The following is a 17,190-nucleotide window of genomic DNA, read 5'->3' on the forward strand; positions in this document are numbered from 1 at the left end:
CATTTAGATTTTTCTTATTTTCATCCCTTATGTGCAGAAATGTCTTTTATTAAGCGGATCATTTATCGACCATGACATGATTGACCCACACTGGCAAACTGTCCTGACTTCCTGGTACACTTTTATAAAACGGAGCCAATGTTATTAGTAACAGCTGTGCTTTTCCTACTATAACGAGTCAAAAATGTCTGTGGTGAAAGATGCTGATCCATAACTTTTTTATAGGCTTATTTTATTGCCTTCAGTCAGTGAATGAGGGCGTTTCTGCCTCTTTCGCAGCAGGAGAGTAGCATTACTCGTGAGTCCACATGATCGCAGCGTCTGGCGTTCGTCGTCGTAGCAGCACTGTGGGTACACACTGATGATGTCATAATCAGTGAGACCACCCTCTCTGTAAGGCAAGAAATACAAGGTTCACATGTTGCAAAGACAGAAATGGGTCAGGAGGACGAGGTCTGACCTGTATCTGTCCAGATGCTGCCGCAGGTGCCCGATTGTTTCTGAGAAGCACATTTTCAGGACGTAAGTGTGATTCCCGTCTTCTGACTTCAACTTCAGTGTGATGACATCTCGGGCGGACGAAGGCCGGCCAGAGCTGGGCGTCTGCAGTCTAGAGACAGAAAAAGGACAACCAATGTAATATTCATCACATGGAGTGGAACCCAGCTGCAGTGTAAGACAAAATTCAAAACACACTTGATATGGTAACGCTGGCTCGCACTGCCCTGAGGCTCCTTCAGCAGGCATGGACAGCCAGAGTGATGTCCGGGGTGACCTGACCTATTTTTCAGAGCAGTGCATACAGTAATCTTGACAATATTCACCCTGCGGCCAAATCAGTATTTCAATCAGCCTTTACATCATGTGCTGTGTTCTTGGATCTAATAATTCCTTAAACCCCATAAACCATACTTTTCCTTGTAACTTCTACATTGATGTAAAGCCAGATGTTTTCGTTGCCACACCTTCAGACCAAAGGGAAACATTCTGGATCTGCATCTTTTATTGTTTACCCAAAATCCATCCTGACATATTTTGTATCTTTAGAAACTCTGGAGTATCCTCGTGTCAGTTTAGGCAACACAAGTGTTAATCAAGGTTGATGGTATTAAAAAACAACATTGGTGTGCTTGCATACATTTTTAATACCTCTCTTTGATCGCTTGCAGTGCCGGCGTGTCTATGAGGATCACTGAGTTGCTGCTCCGGGCATCAGATGAACCCTAGTGAAAGTACTCGTTAGATAATGAACATACGGAGGTGAGTGTACGTTCAGCACGAGCACAGACAGAAGAGATGGTGCACTATAGTGATCATCCGCTAACCACACAAGACCTAAGGGTTCAAACACTTGTGTGTCCTTGTTACTGCTCACCTGCAGGGCAGCCCTCAGCGAGTCCCTGATATCAATCACACGACCAGCCTTCACTACCACCTTTGGTAACCTGTTCAGGAACTGATCCATGCTCAGTTTCTTGCCTGAGGACAGGAGAAAACAGGAGAATAATAATGAGGACTGAGGAAATCCACCTCCATCTGTGTGGTGTGTGCGGGACAGACCAGGTAACTGAGAGCTGATGGCATTCGATGATTCCTCTTTCTCCCCACAGACAGCCTGTCCTTCACCAGGAAACTTATTCCACGGTAGCCTGATGATAAAATCCTCCTCTCGTCTGTCACAAACCTGCACACCAAAAAAAGATAATAAGTAGCGAAGTCAGCCTCTCAAATATGAAGATTTCCTGCTTCCTGTTTTACATCATGATAAAGTGAATATCTTTGGGTCTTGGACTGACAAAATAAGACATTTAAAGACACATCTTGGACTTGAAACTTGGGTGGACATTTTTCACAATTTCACTATTTTTCCACATTTTTGAGACCAAATTAATAAAATCAATAAAGAAAATAATTGTTAGTTGCAGCTCTACACCTTTCCTCACAGACGGATAGAAACAAACCTCAAAAGGCACACCATCTGGAAATCTTTCTTGAAGCTCAGACGGAAAATACCCGTCCATCAGATCTTGCATGCACCGCTGCAAAGACCAAAGAAAGATGAGATGAATCACCAAAGAATCCACATTAAAGTATTTAATCATTTCCTGTGCAACTGCAGTTATAGCCTAACCTGGGTGCTGTGCTCTTGATACGAGCGGAAAGGACCTTCAAACATGACAATGCCGTTGCTGTAGAGACTCAGTTGAATAGGATCCTTTTTTGTCAAGTGTCCCCCCGTGGATGTGGATTGTACAAAACACTCTCCCTCCCCTGCCATGATGTTCAGCTCCTTGATCCTCTGCACCACAAGGTCAAAGTTCATGTGGAAGCTTCTGACCATGAAGGCGTCTTGCAAAGGAAAGATAGCCAGCATGTTAGGAATTATTTTAGGTAGGACGTACGATGATATGCAAAACAAATGTTTAAGTCTGTAGAGATGACAGCAGAAGGAAACTACCTGGCTGCCAGAGGCCTCTCTCTAAGTTACGTGGCTGCTCACTTTCAGCTGAGTCACTGCTCTCAGCAGCTCCTACCCAGATCAAACCATAATCATTCAGAAAGCTCTGCAAGATGGGGATCAGCAGAATTCAGTATGGTGTAATCACAATATTAGCAATGAAATGTTTTATCAAATCAACTCACATCCATTTCACACACTTGATTCTGCAGCTGTTGGCACCTTCTTTCAAGATCGTCTCTGCTGCTCAGGTCATGGGTACTCTCTAGATTCACACAGATGTTGATGATCAAACCCTTTTATTTAGAAATTTAGGGTATTTCAAAGTCAGGTCTGTGGACGTCACCTGATTCTTTCAGACGCCTCCGTTTTTCCTCCAACACTGAAATCCTTTTATCCTTTTTAGAAGAAATTTAAAGTGATAGTTTGACATGTTTGAAATATGTCTGTTTTTTTGCTATTCAAACAAGGTGTGTGTTTTTACCTTGTGCTCGATCTCCTGTGCTTGGCTCATCACTTTTTTCTCCAGCAGGCTCACCCGCCGCATCATGGCAGACATGAGCTCAAAGTCGCTTGGTGCAGTACCTGTAAAAGCATCCTTTGCACTCTTAAAAGCTTTTTAAAAAAAATAATATATATAGTAAACTAACTTTGTAATAGCTTATACCTTTCTTCAATGGGGCTTTTGACTTTGAAATGGAGGCATCATTGGCTGGAGTGTGAGAGCTCTGGGGAGGATTGAAATCCGAGGATTCATCGTCGTCAGCCAATGCAGACTGAAATTCTAAAAAAATAAAAAACCCATACAAACCATGGTGGAATGTAAGTAAGTACAATTACTCAAGTAGTGTATTTAAGTACAAAATTGAGGTGCCTGTTAGTGTTTTACTTTTTTTTTACCAGTCCACTACATGTTAAAGGACATATTCTACGTTTTAGTCCACTCCTGTTTGACTTTACATACAACACATATGAAGAACTTATAAAATATGAAGATTAATTAAAGATAAAGCTATCCAACAGCAATTAGAGCTGAAACAATGATTTGATTATTCAATTTAAAGAAATTGTATCCAGAATACCAAACTTCTCATAAAACAGCAGAAATGTGAGGATTTGCTGCTTTTTCCTTATCATCATGATTAATATTATTAATATTATTATTATTATTATTGTTGTGTGTTCAAATCCAACTTCAACAGTGAAATGTTGTTTACACATTAATGCATGAATGATAATAATAATCTGATTATATAATGTATAATAGTAGAAGAGTCACTTTACTTTTGATACCTTAAGTACACTTTCCTGACTTAAATACTTTTTTCAATGCAGGACTTTTACTTGTAATGGAGTATTTTTACAGTGTGCTATTATTGCTTTAATCTGAATACTTCCTCCACCCCTGGTGATAAGTGCTGTTTATGTGGCCTCTTGGTGCAGTGTTGTGCCTTTAAAATAAGATAAGATTTGACTAGAAACCTACCTTTTATCAGATTCCTCCTGAAAGACACTTTTTGTCTGCCCCTAGAGTCAAAGACAGTTTAATGTACACATGCTCCCTCTATGACCTCTTCACAGACACACACTAAAGTGAACAAGTGTCAGCCCAGTGAACAACCTACCATTGCTCATTCAGAGGGCCCTGCAGTGGAGTGCGCCTCGTTTTCTTCAGCATCGACAAAGGTGAACTCATTTTTTACCTGAGACAGGATAGGCGCTGCAAGTAAACTCCTGAGCCTAAATATCACAAACTGTCTCGAGCACAGGCCTCGCACAGTCCTGTTTGTTTTTCTCTTTGTTTGGAGTCCGTTGCCATCAGCAACGCAGAGCGGGAGGCTGTTATTGCAGAATGAGTCAATGCCTGTTTCATCCGCAGGAGGGCGCTGTTACCATCACTCAATCTAATTCAAAGGGGCTTTATTGGCAGAAAAGTTTCAAAATATTTGGACAGCACACATAAACAGTAATAAGAACATTGACACGCCATTAAGACTGATATTTATTCATAATAGAGTATAGTATCCTTTGCATGTACGCACACACTATGTTGCATGTTTATGACTGGTTCGTTTGTTAATGAAACAAGCAGATTTTCTTTCTTCTTTTAAAAGGGCCAAATTAAATGTTTTATTTGAATGCTTTTGAAAAATTATATTTATATCCAAACTCTCATTAAATAGCTGTCGCCATGCTTTCATGGTCCTCTGGGTATGCAGCCACTAGTCGGCCCGGTGCGGTGCAGCCATTCTGCCCGGTTCAGCCTCGCTCGCTGTGGGAAGTGAGCGGGCATTCAGAGAGGATGCTGAGGCCTGCCAGTCCCACGACACATCCATCATTAACCCGGGGCTACTAGGCTGGTCCGGGCTATGGCTGCACCTATCGTACATTTCGACGACGACTGGCCGATTTTGGGTGATTTGAGCATGGTTTCAGACCAGAGGCTGCAGCTGCCACAGAAAGGCCGTGGAGCGGCCGCCGCCGCGGGGGACCCCACTCCGCAGCTCCTCCTGGGTGATGGTGATATCACCGAGCTGCAAGACAGCAGCTTCTCCCCGGGGGAAACCGGTGCTTTCAGGTCCATGGAGGACCTGGTGAACGATTTTGACGAGAAGTTATCCGTGTGCTTCCGACATTTTAACGCCAAGACGGACAGCATCGCTCCCGTGAAGGAGATAACGGAGGACTCGCTGCTGGAGAAAGACGAGTGAGTGTTTTTGTTTCCGGCCTGTCCGCAGGCTATTTGTTTTTATATGTGGATGTTAAAGCTTTAACTCGTTGCTGCAGGTTGTATTTTGAAAATCATACAAAGACAATTGGTTATTTAATTTCCTTGATCAGGAATATATTTATTTGAAAGGGTTACACCGTCTATGAATGACGTGATGGGGCTTTAGTGACAGCTACACTGCCACCATCTTTTGTTAAGTCATCAAAACTCAGAGCATAGGTCTGCTGCCCTACCAGTGTAATAACAGACTGCAAATGTAAGCTCCATTCATTACTCATTCAACCAAACAGGTGCACTGATATTGCCATATTATCGGTATCTGCCCCTAAATGGCTTTTCAAAATAGATATTAGCCGATATGAAACTGAAAAGTCATTTACAGCCGATACTTATTTGAAATGGCACTTGTGTTTTTGTTTTCTCTTCCAGGATCACTTTTATTGCAGGCCCATATTTGTATTTGTTTATTTTTTTTATCTCATCTTCATGAATATTGTTATTGTTATTACAAAAATACTCTATAATATGATTATATTATCAAACTGCTCAAACAGCTTAAAAATACGACACATTGTCACTGGCACTAGCTTTGGGCTTCTGTCATGCCTTTAAATGTCATCATCTATTACATTGTTTAACTTGATGAACTCTTTTGATGATTATATTTCCACATACAAACTTAACTTTTATTTGATTGTGAATATTTAGGGATGTGATGCCCCAAAAGTGTTTTACATGGCATCTTTGTACATACAGTCACTACCAGTGCCCGTGCTAGCAATGTAGGCTTGTTTCCCAGAAATTGTTGTTATTAAAGAGCTACTCTAGTGATTAAGTGCTGCAGGAAAAGGATGCTAAAAGGTTCCCTAATAGTGGTTTAATCACAGTCCATTATCCCCCATCCTTTTTCCTGTCTGTATATTTCCTCTTGCTATTGAATAAAATGTCCTGACTGTTAGTCCCTCCCGAGTGTGATTCAAACTAAAACACCGGATTCTACATTTCCCATAATGTCATTCAATATTCAACCTTTTGCTAGACTTCCTCTGCCTGGTCCATAGTCTCATGTCTGCGGCTCCCTATGTAAAGTAAACTTGAATTAAGTCTGCATAATTTGGCATTTTGGACTGTAATGTTACTTGTTCCTCCACAGAATCTGGAAGGTTTTGACCAGTAACTATGGGCGTGTGATGCCGGTGGATTGGAAACAATCTCAAACACGTTCCCTCCACATCCCATCATTCAACCTGGAGGATAAACCCGTGAGTGACTCTACCCCTCCCCTCCCTTCTCTGTCCCACTTTCCCTTCAATGTCAGCCCCCCTCCCTCCCTCCCTCCCTCCCTCCCCAAATCTCAATATTTATTGTGCCAGGGTTTAGCGTTTTTGATTAAATTCCCTCCCCCTGCTCTGTTCCTGGCTAGAGAACGACTGATGTCACGGCGGAGCAGTCGGACGATGAGGAGCTGAGGGAACAGCTGGACATGCACTCCATCATCGTCTCCTGCCTTGCCGAGGAGCCCCTTTTCACAGCCGAGCAGGTAAATTACATGTAGTTTATCCCAGATTGCAGCCACACTACATCAAGCGCTTAGGATGCAGCAGTTTAATATGGCTGAAATCCCTCCATGTCTCCTGCAGAGATTTAATAACTGGTGATTACTTAGTTATTTCGAGTTCTGCCTCTCTGATGTGTGTGTTGGTGCTCTGTGCAGGTTATCGAGGAGATCGAGGAGATGATGCAGAACTCTCCTGACGCGGAGGCAGGGCACAACCCTTCCCAGTCGGACCTCTCGATGCTCTCCCTGGACGTCCAGCGCTGCACCAGGAGCCCCAGCTACGAGTCGAGTGAGTGTCTACTGATCAGGACTTGGTGTGGGACAAAAAATCAGTAATGTATCATAAAACATGCGCCTGTGATATGCTTTCAGTACAAAGGAACCAATATAGTGCAGCCTTTTTGCCGTACTGATTTAATTGTAATTGTATCATAATACATTTTCTTGTGATTCTTTGCTTGCGAAGGTTCATCTCGTGATTTGGTATTGAGACAGTAGTGCAGTATAAATATCATGATATATTCTCTCACGATACGTCTTTTTATAACTTTGAGAAGTAAAGTACGGACCAGTGTGAGCTTCAGTACAAGTTCATCAATGTTGAAGGATAACTCTGGTGATACTCTGTAGTTTCCTTATTGTCAACAACTCCCATGAAAAGACCAAAACCAACATGAATTGTTGCAATGGAGCTCCCATTGTTGTCCAAAAACAAATAAAAAATAAAGATTCAATGAGCCCCACGTACACGTCCTGCTGCCGTAAATACTCACTAGTATTCAGCACTAACTGTATAATCCGCAGCTGAAAATAGTCCACAATAAATACGCTATTTACTTCTCACAGTGCCCAGCTGTTTTAGGTAATTACTCGAAATAGTCATGACCAGTGTTTGACGGTTTATGTTTTCAGTAGGAATGAATGGCCTTAGGACTGAGAGCTGCAGACAAGGAAAGGAAATTAGTGAGAGACGAACTAAGACTGGTTTTGGTCTTTTCATTGAATTTGTTGACAACAAATCTAAAATAATGCCAAGCTTATCCTTTTATGTTATCAATGGGCGATGGATTCATGATTGTGTGGTGTCATAAGTAACCTTTGCGACCCATGAACGGCCCATGTGTAATAACTGAAGGAATCAAAAACATCATGTGTTCTCTGTGTGTGTGTGTCTGTGGTCCAGGGGTCAGGACCCTGAGTGTTGCAGAGCTGAATGAACGTCTGGAGGAGACTGAGACGAACATCAGGAGGTTCTCAGAGGAGCTGGTGCAGCAGCTGGCTCTGAGGGACGAGCTGGACTTTGAGAAAGAGGTGAAGAACAGCTTCATCTCAGCGCTCATCGATGTACAAAACCGACAGAAGGAGCACCGCGAGCTGCTGAAGAAGAAGAAGAAGCTAAAAGGTGGAGCCGGGACGTCGCAGGGCCACGCGGAGAAGACGCTCGGATCAGTGAGTGCTTTGTTCTTTCACTTCACAACATTTTTCTTTTCCACTGTTTGCTTGCATTTCTTGCTGTATATTTTTCCACCAAACTGTATTCTGTCCTGAAATCTTTTCCCATCTTTGGCCACCCCCTGTCTTATGTTTCTACGCTTTACTTCCTTCCTCCTCAGCGCTTCAGCATGGAGGGAATCTCCTTTGTCATTCAGAACAGCTTCCGGCAAACATTTGGGAGCGGGTGCAGTGAAAGACAGGTTTACTTTGAATTTCTCTCTCTGCTGAACCTTATCCTCCTGATTTCTGCACATGAAATATACACTTTGTCACCGCACAGAAACATCCTTTACGGATACTTTATCTCAGCTATCTTTCTTTGTCTCTGTTTTTTATGCTTTACAGTATTTGACCACAGTCATCCCCTATGAGAAAAAGGGACATCCTCCGTCGCTTGAGGACCTCGAGATCCTGACTAAGAGTGAGTTTCTTCATCTGCACCAGCAGTACTTGAACTTTAGTGGCTGTGACTGATCCCTTCACTCCTCTGTTTCTGCTGCTTTGCAGTCCTACAAGCTATGAGAGACGACAGTGACAAGGTGCCCAGTCTCTTAACAGACTATATCCTCAAAGGTGAGCTTTTCTCTTTATTTTGTTTACACACTCTGTAGAAGTCGTTTGCGTAATATGTGGATGATGTTTCAGAGAAACCAAAGGATCAATGATCAATTGTTTGTTTTGCATGTTACAACTGATGTTTTATAAATCAATTATACTTCATTACTTTTGGCCATTTTATCACACATTGTAATTGTTCAGATTTTGTTTCCTTCAGCTCAGTCCAGAGTTTCATTTGTCAAATAAAACAAAAGTTATATTGCAGTTGAGAGCAGGTACTACTATTAAAACAATTCATGTTGGTGCGTTGAAGGACGCAACAAAATGTCAAATTTGACAGTTAGCTGCCATGAAGTACCATTTTTATATGTTGTGTTGTTGGAAAAACATACATACAACATTCATAGTGTTAAAAGCAGAATATAAATCTGGTATTTAAAAAGTCGAGCAGCTGACTGAGGTCTCAAATGTCGCAGTGCTCAATAAGTATTTGAACGCATCAACAATAAGAGCTCTCAGAATATTTCCTGTGTGTTACTGCATTACAATGCAGCAGTTAATGCAAGCTTACCCAGGTTAAACTGCAAATGTACTTCCACACTGGACTGAAATCAGTCAACAGCTGCCCAAGTGCTAGAAAATCAATGTTACAATAGTCCCTTTTCACAGCAGCCATTTTTTGACATGTCATGTCAGTGTAAACACAGCTGTAATTGATCAAATAATTATGGTCCTGTTCTATTTAGTGTGTCAGTGAGCCAGTAATTAGTTACATCAATTACACCTGTGTTTACCCTGCAATGACATGTCGATAAAAGCTGCTGCATAAAGGGGCCTGTCTTCTTCTTGGATCTTGGAGATTATTACTTTAATACGGTGCCTCCTGCTAAAAACATTTGCACTCTATCTTTTATCTTTTCTGTGTTCTACCTTTCACATATGTTTTGTTTTCATTCTGTCATGTTCTTTCTTCCTCTACTTCTCATGATCTAACTTATCGCTGCCTTACGCTCACTAGCTCTGATGTGAGCGATGGACCGAGAGGTTTGTTTCACATGTGATGTGCACTGTTGTGGTTGTCACGGCTCACACTGGGAGAGTGCCCCCTCTCTACCACTGAACTGTAGTGCAGTCTGCCCCCGGTGTTCTCCTTTTCACTGTACAGTACACCCCCTCTCCCACACGGTGACAGCATGGTTGATCCCTCTTAGTGTCAAGACTCACTGCCACACACATTAAAGCTCGATTTACCCTACAGATAACATTTAAGACACAGTTTTAGCACTAACTGATGTGATTCTTCCTTTTGTTTTTCCTTTCTTATCTCCTACTGTGTAATGTGTACAGATCCCCTCATGCAGAAGCTTCATCCCTCACTCATGCTAATATTTTTCTCTACTGTTATTACAGTGCTTTGCCCGACGTAGGACAGAGGGACGGTGCCCAACACCCTGCAGAGGCTTCCGATAGTTTACCATGGCAACAAGATGAAGAGGGATCATTGTATTTTTCGCAGACATGAAGCACACTTATTTATTCCTGCATGTTTTTACCTCGAGATGTGTCTTTTTTTGTGTTCTTTTCTTCATTTAGTTGTATTTATTTTGTGTTGAGCGTTGTGATTTTGCAAACCTTGTGTGTTCCTGTAAATTTTGACTTATTTTAAATGTTCCTGCACTGTGAAAGAGTATTTTAAAAATGTTAAAATAATATAAGAAAAATACCCTGATGGATATATATCAGCGTAGAAGCTGCGCTGTTTGGAAACGGAGCTCATCTTGTTGGTCTTATGTAAGAACAGAGCTACAATGCAAAGGGATTTGTATTTATCTGAAGTGCTTAACGATCCGCTGAGCAATGAACAAATGCTCAAAGCACGTTGAAGTTGCAGTAATAGAGGATTATAAAAAGAGCTTTTGAAGCATCAAAACTGTAAAGCATAAACAGTAAAGGATGATTTTAAAAGATTTGAACGATCCCCAGGAGGAAATCAATAAGTATTACAGCAGCACATGAGACAGTTTAGAGAAGTAGGAAGGAACAGGATACAGACACAAAGAATATTAATGCAATAATAACAAATACATTAGTCAGTTACCTTAATATGCATAAACATAATGTGCAAAACCACCATATGATTTATGCAGCAGACAAAGTGTGTTATCTGCTTTCATCTCAGCAGATCACTACATACATCTTCATTATTATTCTACGGAAGATAACGTGTTGTCGAAGCGATGTAGTGGACTGAAAATAACTAACTATGCATTTGAGTGAGTACTGAGTTGTGACCCATGCACTGTCTACTTTCGTGACGCTGTCTGTAACTCTGAATCAGAGACCGTAGCGTCGACGTGCCTGCTGCGCACAGGGCAGCTTGTTATTCCGTTTGTATTCTTGTATATGTACAAACTGCCTTTGGTCTTTGCCTGAACTTTTGTACAATATAAATGACTTTTATTTTCAATGATTGTCAAACTGCCGGACTACTTACAGAACCTGCTTCATTGTTAATTTATATTGTAAATATTTTGTTTCAAATACATTGACAAAAATCACACCCTCTTTGTCTCAATATATTTTTTATTAATTTCACAATAGACATGCAAACAATAAACATAAATAATGAAAAATCAAAGCTTTGTAACAAAAATGTTAACGCTCGAGACAAAAAATTGTAAAGCAATATCAAGTGCAGAATAAGAAGTTCTACACATCTATATTCTATTGATATATAAAAATGAAAGTAAAAAATAGAATCCTAAATATTTTATTGTATTACATGTTAACAACCAATTCTAGTAATTTACATTTCCTTGCAAGCAACAAGGCTTTCCTTAAAAGGTTTGAATTAACATGTATTTATGTCTAATGACCCTTAATACATATTGAGAAGCAAAAGGAGGGAGTCTAAACTCTTAATAATCAAGCATTATGTATTTGCTCATGTTTGGATGTGCTTTTCATTGCATCACTTTTATGTGTTATTTGACTGTGATGTGTGTCTATTCAGTGAAATGTGAAACCCCAACATTTAGAGGCATGGACGGTGCTGTCACTGAAAATCTCGACTAATCTTACAGAGAAGAGATGAAACATAAACAAAAACATTAAAATCACAACAGTGTTTCTTCATATTATAAGTCTCTGCCACGTGTCAGCGGCACCTCGTCCAGCTCACTGAGGAGATCCAGATGGAGGGCTGTGGGAGAAACCCTCAAAAACATCCAACCTCTGGCCTGTTGGAGCCCGAGGCAGAAACACGACAGGAAGACGCCACAGTGTGTAGCTTAATGTGTGTTGCGCTTAAGTGGCACAGACAGATGCAGATAATTAAGAAGAATATAATAAATTGGTAAAAAATGTGACTCCACATACACACACACACACACACACACACACACACACACACACACACACACACACACACACACACACACACACACACACACAGCCTTGCTGTAATTTATATATAACCTACAAACATATGGAACCCAAAACATGCTTCACAGTCCTGCTCACCATTCATCTTCCTTCAGCTTTTCAAAAGCAACACAAACATCTGTGAAAACATCTGTAAAACATTTATTCTCTCAGATAAGATTTCCTCATTCTACTGTGTGTCGCCACCCCGGGCGTGTAAAACACAACAGCTTTTGTCTGGCCAGCGCTCAGAACTGTGAGGAGCTTTTTTTGTGTGTGCTGCTTCACCAAAACAGGTTCTCTACGGTGGATTTAAAGTATTTCTCCAAGAATTATGGATGCTCGAGGGGTTTGGTTGATGTTTTGCCTTCTCCTGCTGGCACGCTGCACGCTCCAGCAGACCGCCTCTTCAAAGAAAAGAAATGGAAAGAAAGGTAGGACATTAACATGCCATGGAGAATTAAAACTTGTTAAATCCATGAAAAACTTTTAGAGAATGTTAGAAAAATATTCCTAATAACACCACGAAGTCAGGATCCAAATCAAATAAAAGGTTTAATCAATATTCTTGCAAGAAGGAGCGAGTTATACATACGAAGATGATCAAACTCACACGCATACAGGTTTGTAAGATCTGCTGTGTTGCTCAGAGAAACAACTGTCTCTGCTTCTACATATATACACAAACATCAAAGGACTAACTTATTCAGATTGGAGGGGTCAAAAGGAACACATCTATTCAGAGAGATCGTCTCTGATGTTTATTATTTGTTTAATAATCCATCACCTGATGACTGTTCTTATATTGCGCTACAGTTCGTCAGCAGTTTGTCTCCTGTCCCCTGCTGTGTTTAGCTGTCTAACCTCTTGCCTTTTGCTGTGTTAATTACTTAGTTACTGGAATTTTCCCATCAGAGAACAACAACGCTGAACTACTATGTGAGAGTTCATCATTGAATGCATTGTGCTTTGTAATAAATGTGGCTTTTTTTGCTTGATTCTTTTTTTTTTTGCAAACTTCAACAGACTCTGCAAACAGTGCTGCAATTGAAGAGATGAAGAAACAGATTACTGACATTCTTCAAGATCTGAATTTGCTGAAAGAGCAGCAAGCTTTACAGACAGGTATTTTTCCTTCAAAGAAAGTGTTTCATGAATACCAAAAAAATAGATTTTTGTGTGGGAAAGAATGCTTTGCTCAGTTTATGGATCACAATGGAAGCAATGTTGTCCCACAGCTCAATAATCCACTCAAGTCTATTTCGCAACAAGCTGTCTGTAACATAGAATAGAATTTAACAGCCCAGAATTGTCCACAATAACACCTGAGCCACGCTCTCCCAATGTCTCCCTAAGTTTGTCTGCGAGGCATGAAGATCATCGGCAAGTGTTTCCTGTCTAACCCGGTGAAGAAGACTTTCCACGCAGCCAGCGAAGACTGCATCTCCATGGGAGGCAGTCTGAGCACTCCTCTGACAGGAGACGAGAACGACCAGCTCTACAACTACGTACGTCAGAGCATCGGCCCGGAGGAGGACATCTGGCTGGGCATCAATGACATCGTGACCGACGGCCAGTGGGTGGACCAGTCGGGCTCCAGCGTGCGCTTCAAGAACTGGGAGACAGAGATCACTCTGCAGCCAGACGGAGGGCGCAGCCAGAACTGCGGCATCCTCTCCACCACAGCCAACGGGAAGTGGTTTGATGAGAGCTGCCGAGCTGAAAAGGCTTCTGTGTGCGAGTTCAACATCGTGTGAGGGGCTGCGGTCTGACATTAACATCATGACTGATCTGTGAACATCAACACTCGTGTGAACATCAAATGCAGATTATCAGGTACATTTATGCAATGCATTGAAACGTGCTGCATCTTTTCTTAAGCTCACTTTTCAAGTCATTCAGATGTGCATTGACTTCACACAGAGGTCTTGGATACAGTATGTCATGTATAAGCTATAGTATATATCTGATTTTTGAATACATTTAATAAGTGTAATGTATTTTTATGTCATCTTTTACAATGTAATAAAACAGTTTTTCACTGAAGAGCAATCATCTTTATTTCTAGTTCTGAACGTAAAATCATGCTGCTTATTACATTATATGCTAATAAACATGTGCTCAAGGTAGATAATATGTAAAGGGAATATGTTGCTCATCAGAGCAAAGGAAATACTAAAAATGCTTATGTAACAACTCATAAAAACAAGAACTTGGCAGTTGCAACTGACAATAGCTAAACAAACTTATGGTTTGAGGCTGCTGCATCCGGCCCGTCCAGTCAAGGATGAATAGTGAGTCACTGTAGCTCCAGTCCTCCCTCAAGACAGAGGGAGAAGAAGTACAGCTGCCTGACTCAGGGCTTGTCAACATTACATCCAGGATCCCTGCACGTTTTGATAGTTTGTTTCGATTAAATCCAAAGTGGCAGAAACGAGAAAAAGGGTGTGCAAGAGAGACAGGAGACGGACAGATCCTCTGTTGGTCAGCAGTTAGCACTGATTCAGGCTTACACAGGAGTGAAGAAATGCACAGTAATTATCAACACTAGAAGAGAGAGATCTATAGCTGTATAAAGAATACACTATCAAATAAAATACAATAAATACTACTACAACTAAAATATAAACAGGATAACATACTATAGTTATTTCTTTAATAACTGATGGTTTTGCTGATTGATGAATTTAGATTGTATTGACCCAGTAGTAGAGGGGAAATACTGCCCCCTATGTATTTGGAGCTGGTGGTTCAGAATTATACATTGAACTCAAAGGTCAAAAGCAGCCAAAGTTTTCCTTTTAAAATATGACTTAAAAACACTGGACAAATGAAACGGTAAACTTCAACAGGAATGCCCGGACAAAGATAACCAGTACAATGAGGTCATACCTGTCAACATTGGAATTTCAAAATAAAAAAATTTGGCGGACTCCGCCCATATTTTAGCAGCTCTCAGCCCCCATATGATGTAAATAAGGGACGGGTATAGGCCTATACATTCAGGAAATACATGTTTATGTAAAGTATTACTTGTACAGACATGTTTATACAATTTATGCATTTTATTTATTAGTTAATATCATCAATTTATTTGATGATTGATGAGTTGTGTGGCTTTTGTTTCCCCCCACGAGGACTTCCTTGCGATGGCAGAGTCTGGAAACATGTCCGCTACACTGCGACTGAAATCATCGCAGAAGCTGAAGGCTACATTATTTTTGGCGCAAAGCATCGACATCTTTCCCTCAGCTCTGGTCACTTGGTCTGCCTCCGACACAGTTCTTATCACAAATGAAGTCATTGACAGTGTATGTTTTGTGTCTCTAGTGTAGGGGTGGGCAATTAATTTTAGCAGAGGGCCTCATGAGAAACTGGGACGGTTGTGGAGGGCCGGACCAACAGGCTGATCTACCTGTATTAAAAAAAGAAAATGCTCCAGGAGCTCCGACAGATTGATTTCTGGAAATTGACTCGTGGGCCGCACAAAGTAAGGTATAAACGGTATGTACTTCCTGATAACTGTGTTATTAAATATCTGCATTCAGTCAACTAAATCAGCTCCTGAGCAAATACCAGGTGTAATAACTACAGCACAGCACACATTAATATTCATACTGCTCACTCCTGACATGTCCTTTTCCAGGGTGAGCAGTAAAGATGAGTTAAGCACCCACCAAAGCCCAAGCAGCATACGCTATATCGTTTTTATATTTTCTCCTAAGCAGCAGGCAGTTCAATGTGAAAAGTGAGTTGTGAATATATCATTTTTTTCTTTTTCTTTTAAAGAACTCTGGAAAAAAACAACACCTTGAATTTCAGGGGGGGGCGCGGGGCTCAGTGAAACAATGGTAGGGGAAACACTGCACTTCATACAGATACAGTTTGGCTGAGCAGGGAGTCCATGGTGGTGCTGCTGGACTTGGATGCGCTACCACAATACCCTGGTGTCTTCTGATGGTGGGCATCATCTGGGGTGGTCTCCAGAGTGTATATGGGATGCCCATATATCGATTACATGACCGATTACTGTGTTCAATTTCATAGCAATTCATCCAATAGTTGTCACGACATTTGATTAAAACCCAAAAAACCTCATGGTGGCACTAGGGGTAAATTGATGGGATGACCAAAGTCAGTAAGTAACTTACAAATGACTAAAGAAATATAAAACTGACTAGAAAGACACGCAAAGCAACTGCAAAAAGACACAAAATAACAAGAAAAGGAGCAAAACAGCACAAAGAGACACAAAATGACTACAAAACATATAGAGCTGGAGTACATACAGTAGTTTTAAAATATATTGCCTTGTATGGAATTCTATGGACTCAATTCCATTCCAGAATATTAACTGATGTCATAAAAAGAATTCTCGCACACAGTCTCTGAGTGTGTGAGAGAATTCTTCTTCAGTGTATCACTGCAGACGAGCTGGTGTGCACCTTCGATCGTATCTGTGTGACTTTTGTGTGGCTCTGGCTCTGTGTGGCTCTGTGTCACTCTGTGGGACTTCTGTGAGACTTTTGTGTGACTTTGTGTGGCTCTGTGGGGCTCTGTGTGACTCTGTGTGACTTATGTGTGACTCTGTGTGCCTCTGTGTGACTCTGTGTAGCTCTGTGTGGCTCTGTGCGACTCTATGTGGCTCTGTGTGGCTCTGTGTGGCTCTGTGTGACAGAGTCTGGCAGAGTGTGACAGAGTATGGCAGTGTGTGACAGGGTGTGACTGAGTTTGACAGAGTGTGGCAGAGTGTGACAGGGTGTGACTGAGTGTGACCAGAGTATGGCAGGGTGCGACTGAGTGTGACAGAATCTGGCAGAGTGTGCCAGAGTATGGCAGAGTATGGCAGGGTGTGACTAAGTGTGACAGAATTATTTAAACAAATGTACCCATCTGGGAAGAGGAGCAGCTGCCACAGAGGAATTTTAGCGGTGTCTGGCGAGCACCTACAGCCAGCTTCTGTCCTAT

The 17,190-nt window shown here is 41.4% G+C and overlaps 3 protein-coding genes across 8 annotated transcripts; 2 read left to right on the top strand and 1 right to left on the bottom strand.

The window, feature by feature from the left end:
- Nucleotides 1-108: 108 nt before the first annotated feature.
- ubxn11 (UBX domain protein 11) lies at nucleotides 109-4,211 on the bottom strand. Of its 5 annotated transcripts, XM_029450945.1 has the most exons (14): nucleotides 4,084-4,211; nucleotides 3,945-3,985; nucleotides 3,126-3,242; nucleotides 2,943-3,043; nucleotides 2,805-2,856; nucleotides 2,644-2,723; nucleotides 2,459-2,564; nucleotides 2,132-2,349; nucleotides 1,962-2,039; nucleotides 1,561-1,684; nucleotides 1,376-1,479; nucleotides 1,150-1,223; nucleotides 461-610; nucleotides 109-391 (listed from the first exon to the last, which is right to left on the bottom strand). In XM_029450945.1, the coding sequence occupies exons 1-14, from the start codon at nucleotides 4,152-4,154 to the stop codon at nucleotides 220-222; spliced, it is 1,488 nt and encodes a 495-aa protein (XP_029306805.1). In that variant the 5' UTR covers nucleotides 4,155-4,211; the 3' UTR covers nucleotides 109-219. The 5 variants fall into 5 exon arrangements, with proteins under 5 accessions (XP_029306805.1, XP_029306803.1, XP_029306804.1 ...); XM_029450943.1 differs by having other exon boundaries at nucleotides 1,376-1,684; nucleotides 2,659-2,723; XM_029450944.1 differs by having other exon boundaries at nucleotides 1,376-1,684; nucleotides 2,501-2,564.
- A 325-nt stretch (nucleotides 4,212-4,536) lies between these two features.
- On the top strand, nucleotides 4,537-11,359 carry fez2a (fasciculation and elongation protein zeta 2a). 2 transcript variants are annotated; one of them, XM_029452507.1, is made up of 9 exons: nucleotides 4,537-5,165; nucleotides 6,343-6,451; nucleotides 6,613-6,729; nucleotides 6,904-7,036; nucleotides 7,931-8,196; nucleotides 8,361-8,441; nucleotides 8,587-8,662; nucleotides 8,749-8,814; nucleotides 10,210-11,359. In XM_029452507.1, exons 1-9 carry the CDS (start codon nucleotides 4,828-4,830, stop codon nucleotides 10,224-10,226), a joined length of 1,203 nt encoding a protein of 400 aa, XP_029308367.1. In that variant the 5' UTR covers nucleotides 4,537-4,827; the 3' UTR covers nucleotides 10,227-11,359. The 2 variants fall into 2 exon arrangements, with proteins under 2 accessions (XP_029308367.1, XP_029308368.1); XM_029452508.1 differs by lacking the exon at nucleotides 8,361-8,441.
- A 1,080-nt stretch (nucleotides 11,360-12,439) lies between these two features.
- Nucleotides 12,440-14,262, top strand: clec3ba (C-type lectin domain family 3, member Ba). The gene is made up of 3 exons (XM_029452028.1): nucleotides 12,440-12,656; nucleotides 13,249-13,347; nucleotides 13,579-14,262. Exons 1-3 carry the CDS (start codon nucleotides 12,557-12,559, stop codon nucleotides 13,977-13,979), a joined length of 600 nt encoding a protein of 199 aa, XP_029307888.1. The 5' UTR covers nucleotides 12,440-12,556; the 3' UTR covers nucleotides 13,980-14,262.
- Nucleotides 14,263-17,190: the final 2,928 nt, after the last annotated feature.

This window comes from Cottoperca gobio, chromosome 16 (genome assembly GCF_900634415.1).
Source record: "Cottoperca gobio chromosome 16, fCotGob3.1, whole genome shotgun sequence".
NCBI lineage: Eukaryota > Metazoa > Chordata > Actinopteri > Perciformes > Bovichtidae > Cottoperca > Cottoperca gobio.